At 46.9% G+C, this 16,320-nt stretch overlaps 1 protein-coding gene across 1 annotated transcript in view; it reads left to right on the forward strand.

Annotated features, from left to right (window-relative positions):
- LOC129823013 (microtubule-associated protein 2-like) overlaps positions 1-16,320 on the forward strand; it is a 171,985-nt gene that overhangs the window by 84,597 nt on the left and 71,068 nt on the right. Inside the window, exons 6-7 of the mRNA XM_055881675.1 lie at positions 176-286; positions 8,020-9,390. Coding sequence (XP_055737650.1) covers positions 176-286; positions 8,020-9,390 — 1,482 coding nt within the window. The remainder of the gene's footprint in view (positions 1-175; positions 287-8,019; positions 9,391-16,320) is intronic.

Consider the following 16,320-nt stretch of genomic DNA (forward strand, 5'->3'; position numbering starts at 1 on the left):
TTGATCTAAGCTCTGATTGGTCCTGGTCTCAGACTAGAAGTGCTGATCTAGAATCAGTTTTGTATTTTAGATCACAATGAATAGGATTACATGGACAGAGGTGGGGCTGATCCTAGATCATACTACTCTGAGACCCTTGGCGAGTACGGATGCTGATTGCATCTCTGTGTGGCAGGTTTCTCCCAGCCTGCCATGGGGGTGAATATGGACATGGGGATGGCTCTACTATCGGCAGAGAGGCCTCCCAGCATCGCTGAGCACCAGAAGCCCAAGGACATGTCTGCAGGTAGAGGGAAACACACACACATATCAATAACAGTACCTACCTCAGTGCCAAGTTACATACCTCTCAGTACCCGACCTACCTCAGTGCCAAGTTACGTACCTTTCAGTACCTACCTACCTCAGTACCAAGTTACATACCTCTCAGTACCTACCTACCTCAGTGCCAAGTTACGTACCTCTCAGTACCTACCTACCTCAGTGCCAAGTTACATACCTCTCAGTACCTACCTACCTCAGTGCCAAGTTACGTACCTCTCAGTACCTACCTACCTCAGTGCCAAGTTACGTACCGCTCAGTACCGACCTACCTCAGTGCCAAGTTACATACCTCTCAGTACCTACCTACCTCAGTGCCAAGTTACGTACCTCTCAGTACCGACCTACCTCAGTGCCAAGTTACGTACCTCTCAGTATCTACCTACCTCAGTGCCAAGTTACGTACCTCTCAGTACCGACCTATCTCAGTACCAAGTTACATACCGCTCAGTACCTAACTACCTCAGTACCAAGTTACATACCTCTCAGTACCGACCTACCTCAGTACCAAGTTACATACCTCTCAGTACCTACCTACCTCAGTGCCAAGTTACGTACATCTCAGTACCGACCTATCTCAGTACCAAGTTACATACCTCTCAGTACCTACCTACCTCAGTGCCAAGTTACATACCGCTCAGTACCTAACTACCTCAGTGCCAAGTTACATACCGCTCAGTACCTAACTACCTCAGTGCCAAGTTACGTACCTCTCAGTACCGAGCTATCTCAGTACCAAGTTACATACCGCTCAGTACCTAACTACCTCAGTGCCAAGTTACGTACCTCTCAGTACCTACCTATCTCAGTACCAAGTTACATACCGCTCAGTACCTAACTACCTCAGTGCCAAGTTACGTACCTCCCAGTACCTACCTACCTCAGTGCCAAGTTACATACCTCTCAGTACCTACCAACATCTTCAGCCAGCTCTTAGGGCCTATGTGTATGTCTTTCAGTATGTCTGCCTCTGTCTGCCTCTGTCTGTCTCTCTCTCTCTCTCTCTCTCTCTCTCTGTCTGTCTGTTTCCTATTGGGCATGCATGTATGGCATTTGTAAAAGTCAATATGCAAACTAGAGGGTGTGCCACAAATCCTGAATAGCCGTTGCCATCTGTCAGCCCGGCCCATCCCCTCACCCCACTTATCTATCTGAATGTCTCATCATGCCGGTATACCCAGCGGCAGCCAGCCCCTACCCCTACTCCATACCTCATGCCCAGTTCAGTTGATGAGGTCTGGGTTTTGGCTGAGGGCTTTATGGGCTTAGAGCATCAGGACCCCCCCCCCATGGGGTTCATTTGCTAATACCCTCTCTTGTCCACTGAGGGGCGCTATAGCTAGAGCTGTGGTTATCTCACGCCACTCACCGGGGGAAACCCCTGCTGGGAATACGTTACACCGTAGACCTTCCGATGGTATAGAATACTGTATGTCATAATGTTGTGGCTATTGTCACTCAGCATTCTCCTAATACCCCAGGGTTCACATGGTTATAGCACAACTGAGACCCCGTGTTAGGTTACTACACAGTAAGTGGTCTGTACCGTGTCCCAGTGTTAGGTTACTACACAGGAAGTGGTCTGTACCGTGTCACAGTGTTAGGTTACTACACAGGAAGTGGTCTGTACCGTGTCACAGTGTTAGGTTACTACACAGGAAGTGGTCTGTACCGTGTCACAGTGTTAGGTTACTACACAGGAAGTGGTCTGTACCGTGTCCCAGTGTTAGGTTACTACACAGTAAGTGGTCTGTACCGTGTCCCAGTGTTAGGTTACTACACAGTAAGTTGTCTGTACCGTGTCATAGTGTTAGGTTACTACACAGGAAGTGGTCTGTACCGTGTCACAGTGTTAGGTTACTACACAATAAGTGGTCTGTACCGTGTCCCAGTGTTAGGTTACTACACAGGAAGTGGTCTGTACCGTGTCACAGTGTTAGGTTACTACACAGTAAGTGGTCTGTACCGTGTCCCAGTGTTAGGTTACTACACAGGAAGTGGTCTGTACCGTGTCCCAGTGTTAGGTTACTTCACAGTAAGTTGTCTGTACCGTGTCACAGTGTTAGGTTACTACACAGGAAGTGGTCTGTACCGTGTCCCTGTGTTAGGTTACTACACAGGAAGTGGTCTGTACCGTGTCCCAGTGTTAGGTTACTACACAGTAAGTGGTCTGTACCGTGTCCCAGTGTTAGGTTACTACACAGGAAGTTGTCTGTACCGTGTCACAGTGTTAGGTTACTACACAGGAAGGGGTCTGTACCGTGTCACAGTGTTAGGTTACTACACAGTAAGTGGTCTGTACCGTGTCCCAGTGTTAGGTTACTACACAGGAAGTGGTCTGTACCGTATCACAGTGTTAGGTTACTACACAGGAAGTTGTCTGTACCGTGTCACAGTGTTAGGTTACTACACAGGAAGGGGTCTGTACCGTGTCACAGTGTTAGGTTACTACACAGTAAGTGGTCTGTACCGTGTCCCAGTGTTAGGTTACTACACAGGAAGTGGTCTGTACCGTATCACAGTGTTAGGTTACTACACAGGACGTGGTCTGTACCGTGTCCCTGTGTTAGGTTACTACACAGGAAGTGGTCTGTACCGTGTCCCAGTGTTAGGTTACTACATAGGAAGGGGTCTGTACCGTGTCACAGTGTTAGGTTACTACACAGGACGTGGTCTGTACCGTGTCCCAGTGTTAGGTTACTACACAGGAAGTGGTCTGTACCGTATCACAGTGTTAGGTTACTACACAGGACGTGGTCTGTACCGTGTCCCAGTGTTAGGTTACTACACAGGACGTGGTCTGTACCGTGTCCCTGTGTTAGGTTACTACACAGGAAGTGGTCTGTACCGTATCACAGTGTTAGGTTACTACACAGGAAGTGGTCTGTACTGTGTCACAGTGTTAGGTTACTACACAGGAAGTGGTCTGTACCGTGTCCCAGTGTTAGGTTACTACACAGGAAGTGGTCTGTACCGTGTCCCAGTGTTAGGTTACTACACAGGAAGTGGTCTGTACCGTGTCCCACTAGCCTGTTTTTGTGAAAGAGTTGTAGGATGCAAACAGATTGAAAGCCTGTGTAACGTTCATCGTTGGGAGAAAGAGAGGAGGACCAAGGTGCAGCGTGGTAATTATTCATTATCTCTTTTAATGAAAACGAATACTCGAACAAAAACAACAAAACACGAGAACGAAACGAAACAGTCCTGAACGGTGAAAATACAAAACACAGAACAGAAAATAATCACCCACAAAACACAGGTGGAAAAAAGGCTACCTAAGTATGATTCTTAATCAGAGACAACTAACGACACCTGCCTCTGATTGAGAACCATACCAGGCCAAACGCAAAACACAACATAGAAAAACGAGCATAGACAACCCACCCAACTCACGCCCTGACTATACTAAAACAAAGACATAACAAAAGAACTAAGGTCAGAACGTGACAGCCTGAGGATCAACTTTGCAGGCATCCTGCCTCTGGTATGATTCCAGACTCCTGAGCTTGCCTGTGTTGTAGAGAATAATTAATTCGGGAACTCGATATGGCAAAACGAATTTGATCAGTACAATATCTGAATGCATATTGCGTTCATGTTTATCCCTGAAAGACCCTCTTGAGGGGGGGGGAGTGTCCTGGCTGTTATGACTCAACAATGCAGCACACCTCTCCCTCGTCAGAGACACTCATGGGAAGCATAACTACCACAACAATTAGCAAGCAAAACATCCTCTGCTGCAGAAGTCATTACGTATTAATGTGTCACGTCTTAGTCATGGTTATGGTGAGGTGCCTTATGTTTTCCCAATGTTACCGTTAGCCCAGCATGGTAGTTAGCTAGCTAAGCGTGTGTGTGTGCGCTGAGCGAGGTTGCGAGGGGAAGTGCTAGGAACCCAGTGGAACAGAAGTGTTGCAGTGACTCCCAGTACATGCCAAACGACATCCTTCCGCTGCGTTAGTCATGGAGCCAGGCGCGCAGCCAGACACCTGCAACCTGTAGGGCTGCTGTACCACATCAAACCGTGGTTCTGTACATAGAGGGAACCACGACGGCTACCGTCCTGTTGCTGTTCATCACGTTAACAGAGCATCGATGGAACGGCTCTAAGTGCTGCTTTATTGTCACCCGTCTCTGCTCTTAACATATTACGTCAGTCTTGTCGTGTGTGTGTGAGTGGTTGATTCATGTAAAATACGACTAGAGAGAGATAAACGTTATAGGGCACCACAAAGAGATGTTCCGTTAGAGTTCTACCATTCAGAGAGACAACTGAGGCACATTGAGTCAGCCTTGGGTAATCATTCCTCTAAATCCCATCGCCCTCCATCGCTCCATTCCTCCATCCCTCCATTTCTCCTCTCCTCAGAACGAGCACAGCTTTAATGAGCAACTTGGCAGCACAGGGCTCTATAATTTAACTAGCTACCTCATCATTCCAAACAGTCCAGAAAAAAAAAAAAAAGATATGATTGACCTTATAAACTGGGTGGTTCGGGTCCTGAATGCTGATTGGCTGACAGCCGTGGTATATCAAACCGTATACCATGTGTATGACAAAACATGTATTTTTACTGCTCTAATTACGTTGGTAACCAGTTTATAATAGCAATAAGGCCCCTCAGGGGTTTGTGGTATATGTTCAATATACCACGGCTAAGGGCTGTATCCAGGCACTCCACGTTGACTGTGGTATATTGACCATATACCACACCTCCTCTGGCCTTATTGCTTCAATAAAACTCTACGTCTGATTTACTGCACGATGTTGTTCTAGAAATGTACAAAGATATTTTGTATTTCCTGCTTTTCATAGCTGTGTTTATGTTTGTGCATGGTACTGTGTATTGTACTGTGTATTGTACTGTGTATTGTACTGTGCATTGTACTGTGTATTGTACTGTGTATTGTACTGTGCATTGTACTGTGTATTGTACTGTGCATTGTACTGTGCATTGTACTGTGTATTGTACTGTGTATTGTACTTTGCATTGTACTGTGTATTGTACTGTGTATTGTACTGTGTATTGTACTGTGTATTGTACTTTACATTGTACTGTGTATTGTACTGTGTATTGTACTGTGCATTGTACTGTGTATTGTACTGTGCATTGTACTGTGTATTGTACTGTGTATTGTACTGTGCATTGTGCTGTGCTGTGCATTGTACTGTGCCTGTTTCTGTGTGCTTGACCAATACCTGTGTTTACGTTTGTGCATGGTACTGTGTATTGTACTGTGCATTGTACTGTGCATTGTACTGTGTATTGTACTGTGTATTGTACTTTGCATTGTACTGTGTATTGTACTGTGTATTGTACTGTGTATTGTACTGTGTATTGTACTTTACATTGTACTGTGTATTGTACTGTGTATTGTACTGTGCATTGTACTGTGTATTGTACTGTGCATTGTACTGTGTATTGTACTGTGTATTGTACTGTGCCTGTTTCTGTGTGCTTGACCAATACCTGTGTTTACGTTTGTGCATGGTACTGTGTATTGTACTGTGCATTGTGCTGTGCATTGTACTGTGTATTGTACTGTGCATTGTGCTGTGCATTGTACTGTGTATTGTACTGTGCCTGTTTCTGTGTGCTTGACCAATACCTGTGTTTACGTTTGTATTTCTTGCATTCAATCACCCACTCACTATGAAGTAAACACATCTTTCTCCTCCTCCTAAAATCGCATTCAGTACTCCAGCATGTCCCTAGGGTAACACTGAGTCACAGTATCACCCTTAAATCCCTCCCTGTGACTATTCATTCACACAGGAGCACAAAGGCAACGGGCCAATTAGAATGCCTGAGTGAGTTATACCCATGTTGCATTTTGAGTGTTCAGTGGCAAGTTACAAGTTGCAGCCCCTGTACAGAGCCAGTTCAGTTACGTTGAATGGACCTCCAATGAGCGTCCACAGCTGCACACTGTGACTGTTACTACTCTCATGTCTTAGACTGCACTGTTGAATATGGTTTTGAGCCCTTTTAAGTTCACGCTTTTGTCTGGTTGAGAAATGCATTGCGAGAGAGAGTGAAAGTGTGAGTACAGTGCCTTTGGGAAAGTATTCAGACCCCTTGACTTTTTCCACATTTTGTTATGTTACAGCCTTATTCTAAAATGGATATCATCAAAAAAAAGTCCTCAGCAATCTACACACAATACCCCATAATGACAAAGTGAAAAAAGTTTTTTTATTTTTTATTTATACAAAAATGTAAACAGAAATATCTTATTTACATAAGTATTCAGACCCTTAGCTATGAGACTATAAATTGAGCTCAGGTGCATCCTGTTTCCATTGATCATCCTAGAGATGTTTCTACAACTTGATTGGAGTCCATCTGTGGTAAATTCAATTGATTGGACATGATTTGGAAAGGCACACACCTGTCTATATAAGGTCCCACAGTTGACAGTACATGTCAGAGCAAAAACCAAGCCATGAGGTCAAAGGAATTGTCCGTAGAGCTCCGAGACAGGATTGTGTCGAGGCACAGATCTGGGGAAGGGTACCAAAAAATATCTGCAGCATTGAAGGTCTTCAGTAACACACTGAGACTCTTCCTAGAGCTGGCCGCCCGGCCAAACTGAGCAATCGGGGGAGAAGGGCCTTGGTCAGGGAGATGACCAAGAACCTGATGGTCACTCTGACAGAGCTCTAGAGTTCCTCTGTGGAGATTGGAGAATCTTCCAAAAGGACCACCATCTCTGCAGCACTCCACCAATCAGGCCTTTATGGTAGAGTGGCCAGAAGAAAGCCACTCCTCAGGAAATGGCACATGACATCCTGCTTGGAATTTGCCTAAAGGCACCTAAAATACTCTCAGACCATGAGAAACAAGATTCTCTGGTCTGATGAAACCAAAATTGAACTCTTTGGCCTGAATGCCAAGCGTCACATCTGGAGGAAACCTGGCACCATCCCTACGGTGAAGCATGGTGGTGGCGGCATCATGCTATCAGGATGTTTTTCAGCGGCAGGGACTGGAAGACTAGTCAGGATCGAGGGAAAATGAATTGAGCAAAGTACAGAGAGATCCTTGATGATAACTTGCCCCAGATTGCTCAGGACCTCAGACTGGGGCGAAGGTTCACCTTCTAACAGGACAACGACCATAAGCACACAGCCAAGATAACGCAGGAGGAGCTTCGGAACAAGTCTCTGAATGTCCTTGAGTGGCCGAGCCAGAGCCCGGACTTGAACGCGATCGAACATCTCTAGAGAGACATGAAAATAGCTGTGCAGCAACGCTCCCCATCAAACCTGACAGAGCTTGAGAGGATCTCCAGAGAAGAATGGGAGAAACTCCCCAAATACATGTATGTCAAGCTTATAGCGTCATACCCAAGAAGACTTGAGGCTGTAATCGCTGCCAAATGTGCTTCAACAAAGTACTGACTAAAGGGTCTGAATACTTATGTAAATGTAATATATATATTTTAATTGTTATAAATTTGTAAACATTTCTAAAAACCTGTTTTTGCTTTGTTATTATGGGGTATTGGGATGTCATTATGGGCTATTGTGATGTCAATACGGGGTATTGTGTGTAGATTGATGAGAAAAAAACACAATTGAAAACATTTTAGAATAAGGCTTTAATGTAACAAAATGTGGAAAAAGTCCAGGGGTCTGAATACTTATGCACTGTAGAAACCTGCTTTAAAATCTCTTCCCTCTTCACACACAAGGTGCCCTGGGCGATGGCTGGACAGACAAGGATTGCATTCCACCCGACCTGCCGTTCACCCCAAGCTTCTCCACAATGATCAGTCACCATGCAAGCCACCTGGCGGCCAGCCCCGAGGACCTTCCTGACTGTGGCCGGCCCCACCGAGAGGCCTTGGCCATGGGGGAGGAGATGGAGAGCAACGAGGGAAATGACTGCAAACAACAGCAACAGCAGAAGAAGAAGAAGAAGAGGAGGCCCCGAGACGAGGTGTACGACAGGGGCCAACCGGAGACTCAGGCTGAGAACACAATCCCGTCAGAGGGCCGCCACAGGGTCTCCCCCCGCAAGGACAGGGACAGGATGGTGGGGGGCTGGGAGCAGGAAGAGCCAGGGAGAAGTGGAGGCAGGGGAAAGAGGGGCAAGAGCAGAAAGAAGCTTCCAGAAGAGTGGGGGTTTACAGCCGAGCCCTTCGTGCCCTCCTCTGCCACTCACCTCCCTGAGGGGGTGTTAGACCAACTAGCACCCCCCATCGCCCACCTCCAGCCCCTGGAGAACCCCTACTCTAGCATGGGTAACATGGGGCTGATCCCTGCCAGTGAGGACCTCTTCCCTCCATCTCTCACCCAGAATCTGCTCCCTCTCATGGCCCCCACCTCCCCTCCACCTGCCATGAGCTGCGATCTCCTGCCTACCACCCCCGTCTCCATGCCCACCAGTCAGGGAGACTTCTCGCCCAGAGGCACCTTCCCCATGGCCACGTGTCCTGGAGACACATTCACCGCCAGCTACCAATACCTGCTTATGGATACAGAGACTGCCAGCCTGGGTAATGACAAAGAGGCTTTCTCCCCAACTTTTTCCCTAGATTCCCCAGTTCATGAGTCAGGGGTCAAAGTGATGTTTGATCATGACACCTCAATGCAGGATGTCCATATTGAAGATGCCATGAGTTTTAGCCCCACCCACCAACCAGATCGTGGCCTATCACCATTGGAGAAGCCTAGTGAGCTCACAGCGACCGCACCCCCTTTCTCCCCCTCCGACAGCTCCTGGCTCATCAACGACTACCACTTCAACAACAACAACAACTGCTTTGAGTTCAGTGACATCACTCCAGCGTGCTACCTGCCTGTGGGCCTGGCATTCGACACACCCAGCCCAGTCCCGCTCCGCTCCCCCAAAACCATGCCTGAATTCTACCCCAGGGGGGGCAAAAAGGCCAAATCCCCATCACAGAAGATACCAAAGAAGTCCCGCTCCTCCTCCTCCTCTTCCACCAAAAGCCCCACCTCACCAGGTTCCGGTCTGAACCCCACCGCCCAGTCCTTCTTCCCCTGCTTCGCCAACCCCACAGAGCCCCTCACCGTGGTGGTGGCCCCAATGTCAGAAGGTTTGTTGCAGTGGCGTGTGATGTTCACTAGGAGGATTAGAGGAGTCGACCAATACCTTGCATGTGGCTCTACGGCTGGGCTGGGACCGACCCAATAGCCCAGTCTAGACAGCCTGACTGACTAACTAAGATACACTCTGTCCGAGGGGCGTGGTTTGGCTTTTTTGGGGAGTTTTCTCTTACCCACAAGGCACTGCTGCGTCTGGGCAGTGCTGGAGTGTTCTCATTAACCCTGTGTTGTCCAGGGTGTGCTACTAACTACCACACATCACCACATGCAGTGTCACCAGTTTCACTCTCTCTGTCTTCCTTTCTGCTGTGTCCCGGTGTCTCTCTCTCTCTCTCTCTCTCTCTCTCTGTCTTCCTTTCTGCTGTGTCCCAGTGTCTCTCTCTCTCTCTGTCTTCCTTTCTGCTGTGTCCCAGTGTCTCTCTCTCTCTCTCTCTCTCTCTCTGTCTTCCTTTCTGCTGTGTCCCGGTGTCTCTCTTAGTCTAGTATGTTGGAGGTCCATGACTTCTTCATGTCTTCTTATCCTCACTGTTGAATTAAAATATTTTTTCCCTCCACGCTGTCTCTTCTATAGCTAACATTTCGTTCAGAGAGGAGCCTCTAAACAGTTCTCTGTGGATGTTTTGTCCAAACCACTGCAATGCATGACCGCTCACTAACCAAAAACACGTCTGAATGAATATACACTCAAATCAGATCCCATGTTGATTGTTATTGCCTCTTTCTTTCGTTCCATGTCCTGCCGATTCCCTTCTGCCTCCACGACGGCCACCACAACAGGTGAGTCAGGAAATCTACGTGATCTCTATAGGGCGTAGATTGTGGGAAATAGATTGTGGAACATTGTTTAAATAGATTGTAGCAAAGTCTTGCGTTGCAATGCACCACAGTGACACAAACCCTTCAAGACAGGGTGAGGCAGGGCTGAAAACAGATGGCTTGAGGCTGAATCCAAGGATAAATCAATGTGAGGGATTGCAGGTGCTGTCGCTGTGACTATGTCCAGGCCAGGGTAGATATATACTGTATACAGCGGCAGGCAGGGGACACAAGGACAGGAAAGTGGAATATAGAATAGTATTGAGAGAGATGTTGTTTTAGGACCAGATGCTGCTGGAAGTGGTGTTGGAGGGCCAGTAGGAGGCACTCTTTCCTCTGGTTTAAAAAAATGCCCCAGGGCAGTGATTGGGGATGTTGCCCTGTGTAGGGTGCTGTTTTTGCAGATGTGACGTTAAACAGGTTTCCTGACTCTCTGTGGTCACTAAAGATCCCATGGGACTTATTGTAGGAGTAGGGGTGTTAACCCTGGTGTCCTGGCTAAATTCCCAATCTGTCCCTCATACCATCATTGCCACCTAATCATCTTTAGCTTACAATTGTCTCATTCATCCTCCCCTGTAACTATTCCCCATATCGTTAGTGTAAATGAGAATGTGTTCTCAATCAACTTACCCCCCCCCCCCCCCCCCGCAAAGTCGCGTACATAAGCTGCCATATTCAGACCCAGAGAATTGAGAGAAAACAATACCTTTAAACAATTAATCAATGTATCATTCTTGTGTCATTTATATCTATATGCTACATTGAGGTTTTTCTTTCATTATTTTAGGCTCTCTGACCTTAGTGCGTAAGTCTAAACTTTGGGGCCTAATTGTAGGCCTACACACGCCAAACAGCCTACACACGCCAAACAGCCTACACACGCAAAACAACCTACACACGCCAAACAACCTACACACGCCAAACAGCCTACACACGCCAAACAGCCTACACACGCCAAACAGCCTACACACGCCAAACAGCCTACACACGCCAAACAGCCTACACACGCCAAACAGCCTACACACGCCAAACAGCCTACACACGCCAAACAGCCTACACACGCCAAACAGCCTACACACGCAAAACAACCTACACACGCCAAACAACCTACACACGCCAAACAGCCTACACACGCCCAACAGCCTACACACGCCAAACATTCTACACACGCCAAACAACCTACACACGCCAAACAGCCTACACACGCCAAACAGCCTACACACGCCAAACAGTCTACACACGCCAAACAGCCTACACACGCCAAACAGCCTACACACGCCAAACAGCCTACACACGCCAAACAGCCTACACACGCCAAACAGCCTACACACGCCAAACAGCCTACACACGCCAAACAGTCTACACACGCCAAACAGCCTACACACGCCAAACAACCTACACACGCCAAACAGCCTACACACGCCAAACAGCCTACACATGCCAAACAGCCTACACACGCCAAACAGCCTACACACGCCAAACAACCTACACACGCCAAACAACCTACACACGCCAAACAGTCTACACACGCCAAACAGCCTACACACGCCAAACAACCTACACACGCCAAACAGCCTACACACGCCAAACAGCCTACACACGCCAAACAGCCTACACACGCCAAACAGCCTACACACGCCAAACAGCCTACACACGCCAAACAGCCTACACACGCCAAACAGCCTACACACGCCAAACAGCCTACACACGCCAAACAGCCTACACACGCCAAACAGCCTACACACGCCAAACAACCTACACACGCCAAACAACCTACACACGCCAAACAGCCTACACACGCCAAACAACCTACACACGCCAAACAACCTACACACGCCAAACAGCCTACACACCTCAAACAACCTACACACGCCAAACAGCCTACACACGCCAAACAGCCTACACACGCTAAACAGCCTACACACGCCAAACATTCTACACACGCCAAACAACCTACACACGCCAAACAGCCTACACACGCCAAACATCCTACACACGCCAAACAGCCTACACACGCCAAACAACCTACACACGCCAAACAACCTACACACGCCAAACAGCCTACACACGCCAAACAGCCTACACACGCCAAACAGCCTACACACGCCAAACAGCCTACACACGCCAAACAGCCTACACACGCCAAACAGCCTACACACGCCAAACAGCCTACACACGCCAAACAGCCTACACACGCCAAACAGCCTACACACGCCAAACAGCCTACACGCCAAACAGCCTACACACGCCAAACAGCCTACACACGCCAAACAACCTACACACGCCAAACAGCCTACACACGCCAAACAACCAACACAGGACAAACAACATACACACGCCAAACAACCTACACACGCCAAACAGCCTACACACGCCAAACAGCCTACACACGCCAATCAACCTACACACGCCAAACAGTCTACACACGCCAAACAGCCTACACACGCCAAACAGCCTACACACGCCAAACAGCCTACACACGCCAAACAGCCTACACACGCCAAACAGCCTACACGCCAAACAGCCTACACACGCCAAACAGCCTACACACGCCAAACAACCTACACACGCCAAACAGCCTACACACGCCAAACAACCAACACAGGACAAACAACATACACACGCCAAACAACCTACACACGCCAAACAGCCTACACACGCCAAACAGCCTACACACACCAAACAACCTACACACGCCAAACAGCCTACACACGCCAAACAGCCTACACACGCCAAACAGCCTACACACGCCAAACAACCTACACACGCCAAACAACCTACACACGCCAAACAACCTACACACGCCAAACAACCTACACACGCCAAACAGTCTACACACGCCAAACAGCCTACACACGCCAAACAGTCTACACACGCCAAACATTCTACACACGCCAAACAACCTACACACGCCAAACAACCTACACACGCCAAACAGTCTACACACGCCAAACAGGCTACACACGCCAAACAGCCTACACACGCCAAACAGCCTACACACGCCAAACAGCCTACACACGCCAAACAGCCTACACACGCCAAACAACCTACACACGCCAAACAGCCTACACACGCCAAACAGCCTACACACGCCAAACAGTCTACACACGCCAACAACCTACACACGCCAAACAACCTACACACGCCAAACAGCCTACACACGCCAAACAGCCTACACACGCCAAACAGCCTACACACGCCAAACAACCTACACACGCCAAACAGCCTACACACGCCAAACAGCCTACACACGCCAATCAACCTACACACGCCAAACAGCCTACACACCAAATGGTTTTGGGTGCGGGCAGATAACTTTACGTCGATCCACAGAGGCAAAAAGGACAATGTTGTAGTTTAATTAAATAAGAGAAAAGCTGCAAAATGTAGAGTTGAAAATAAAGAGAAGGGAAGGCCAGAAAAGTCATGTTTGGGAAAGATTTGGTGAAGCGGCAAAAGAGGATTATGTGTGATGATTGTGAGGCGCTATACACATTTGACAGTCACAAGACGGGGCCTGTGGCACGTCACGGGAACTGTAGCCTACTGTTCCGATAGGTTAAATGGAATCTGATGGAATCTGAAATATGGACCCTGACTGTAGGTCAGTGGTGGAAAAAGTGCCCAAGTGTCATACTTGAGTAAAAGTAAAGATACCTTCATAGAAAATGACTCAAGAAAAAGTGAAAGTCACCAAGTAAAATATTACCAAGTCAAAAATAATGTAATTGCTAAAATATACTTAAATATCAAAAGTTATAGTTGAAGTAAAAAGGAATTTCAAATTCCTTATATTAAGCAAACCAGACAGAACCATTTTCTTGTCTTTATTTTTTGACGCATAGCCAGGGGCACACTCCAACACTCCAACATCATTTACAGAGAGCCAGGGGAACACTCCAACACTCAGACATCATTTACAGAGAGCCAGGGGAACACTCCAACACTCAGACATTATTTACAGAGAGCCAGGGGAACACTCCAACACTCAGACATTATTTACAGAGAGCCAGGGGAACACTCCAACACTCAGACATCATTTACAGAGAGCCAGGGGAACACTCCAACACTCCAACATTATTTACAGATAGCCAGGGGCACAGTCCAACACTCAGACATCATTTACAGAGAGCCAGGGGAACACTCCAACACTCAGACATTATTTACAGATAGCCAGGGGAACACTCCAACACTCAGACATCATTTACAGACAAAGCATTTGTGTTTAATGAGTCTGTCAGATCAGAGGCAGTAGGGAAGACCAGGGATATGCTCTTGATAAGTGCGTGAATTATACCATTTTCCTGTCCTGCTAAGCATTCAGAATGTAACCGGTACTTTCAGGTGTCAGGGAAAATGTATGGAGTGAAAAGTACATTATTTTCTTTAGAAATGTAGTGAAGTAAAAGTTGTCAGAAATATAAATAGTAAAGTACAGATACCCATAAAAACTACTGAAGTAGTACTTTAAAGTATTTTTACTGAAGTAGTACTTTAAAGTATTTTTACTTAAGTACTTTACACCACTGTTGTAGGTCTTAAACCTCTCACATAGCCTTAATATTAACTCTTCCAGAATTCTTGCAGTAAAATGATATGCAAAATGTTGACTCGAGAACAGATGTGGAGAAATATGATTTATTTATTTCAGCATCTTGAGAGAACGTGAATGTGCAGTTAGGGAACATCTGTGGAGGTGTTGTCTTTATCAGCATCATAAAAGCTGATCGTATTTCAACCACATAAAATATGTATCCAAGCCTAACTGAAATCTGATCAGAAACGTGACATTTTCACAGCTTTCTATTTGCTTATAACCGGTCAAACTGATGTCATTTGGACGTTTTGCACAGAAAATATTTCCAGTTTGTTTTGTTATTTTGTTATGGATGTCAATTAAGGCAGCCCCTCGCACCTCTGATTCAGAGGGGTTGGGTTAAATGCGGAAGACACAGTTCAGTTGTACAACTGACTAGGTATCCCCCTTTCCTTTCCTTTCAGTCGGTGGCGCCGACTGACATCAGATGAAGAACTAGACGCTCACAGGAGCAAGTGATAAACAAGCATTGCAGTCAGTTATTTAGCATAGGTTTATTCTAAGCATAGCAACATTTGCCATGTGTACAGTACATGCCTCTCAAGATACAGCCAATTAGATGCCAACTTCACCATCAGGTGCCTACTTCCCAAACTACACCCATTTATTTATTTGTATATTTTGGCCTCAGACGTAATGAAGAGTTATAAAAGTCGCGACACCTTCTGATTCACTTTGGAGAAATTGTCCGTCGAGTAGCTTGTGAAATATTTATGTTTATGTGGGCGACATGGTGAGCTGCCGGTATATAAATAGATGTTGTTGACATGCAGCGTTAAAACGAGGCTCAACGGGAACCGCTATGGTTAATGAAGAATTGGACGGGAGATTCAGTTTACCATCTCATCCTGCATCATTTCCTGTCTGTGGCATCCTCAATGGGCTCGTTGCAGACAGAGATTCATTGTGATGAGACGTTATTGACCTGTGGAGATAGATAGGGGAACAGTGGAGTGTGTAAACTGACAAATAAGTTGTTTTTGATCAATTTCCTGAGATAAAAAGTGCTTCATTTGGTCTGGCACTTTGAGTCGGGGGGGGACGAAATAACAGACTTTTAACAGTCGCGTTCTGTTCTTTGAGATTAATAGCTTGATTTGCGTGTGTGCGTGTGCATTTTTGGAACAGACACAGCTGTCTCTGTTGCCCCTCTGTAATTTGTCCTCTTTGTCAGTGTGCCGGGCTGGAGCTGTGTCACTGACGGTGCTATTTAGGCCCTGTAGGAGACAGGAGACTGGGCCGCTGTGTCCCGTCCCTCACCCAGCATGCTCTTTCTTTGGGGATGAGGGGCGGGATGAGCCCAACAGCAGTCTGTGTGTGTCGTCTGTGTGTGTCGTCTGTGTGTGTCGTCCATAGAAATTAGAATAAGTAGAACGGCTTGGAAGCTGCAACCCTGGCAATTGGTATTATGATGCAATCATTTCCATGGTATTTTGGAATGTCCTATCAACTGATGCTGAATTGGCATATCATTAACATATTTATAGACCAACCAATAAGGAGC

This window comes from Salvelinus fontinalis, chromosome 25 (genome assembly GCF_029448725.1).
Source record: "Salvelinus fontinalis isolate EN_2023a chromosome 25, ASM2944872v1, whole genome shotgun sequence".
Lineage (NCBI taxonomy): Eukaryota > Metazoa > Chordata > Actinopteri > Salmoniformes > Salmonidae > Salvelinus > Salvelinus fontinalis.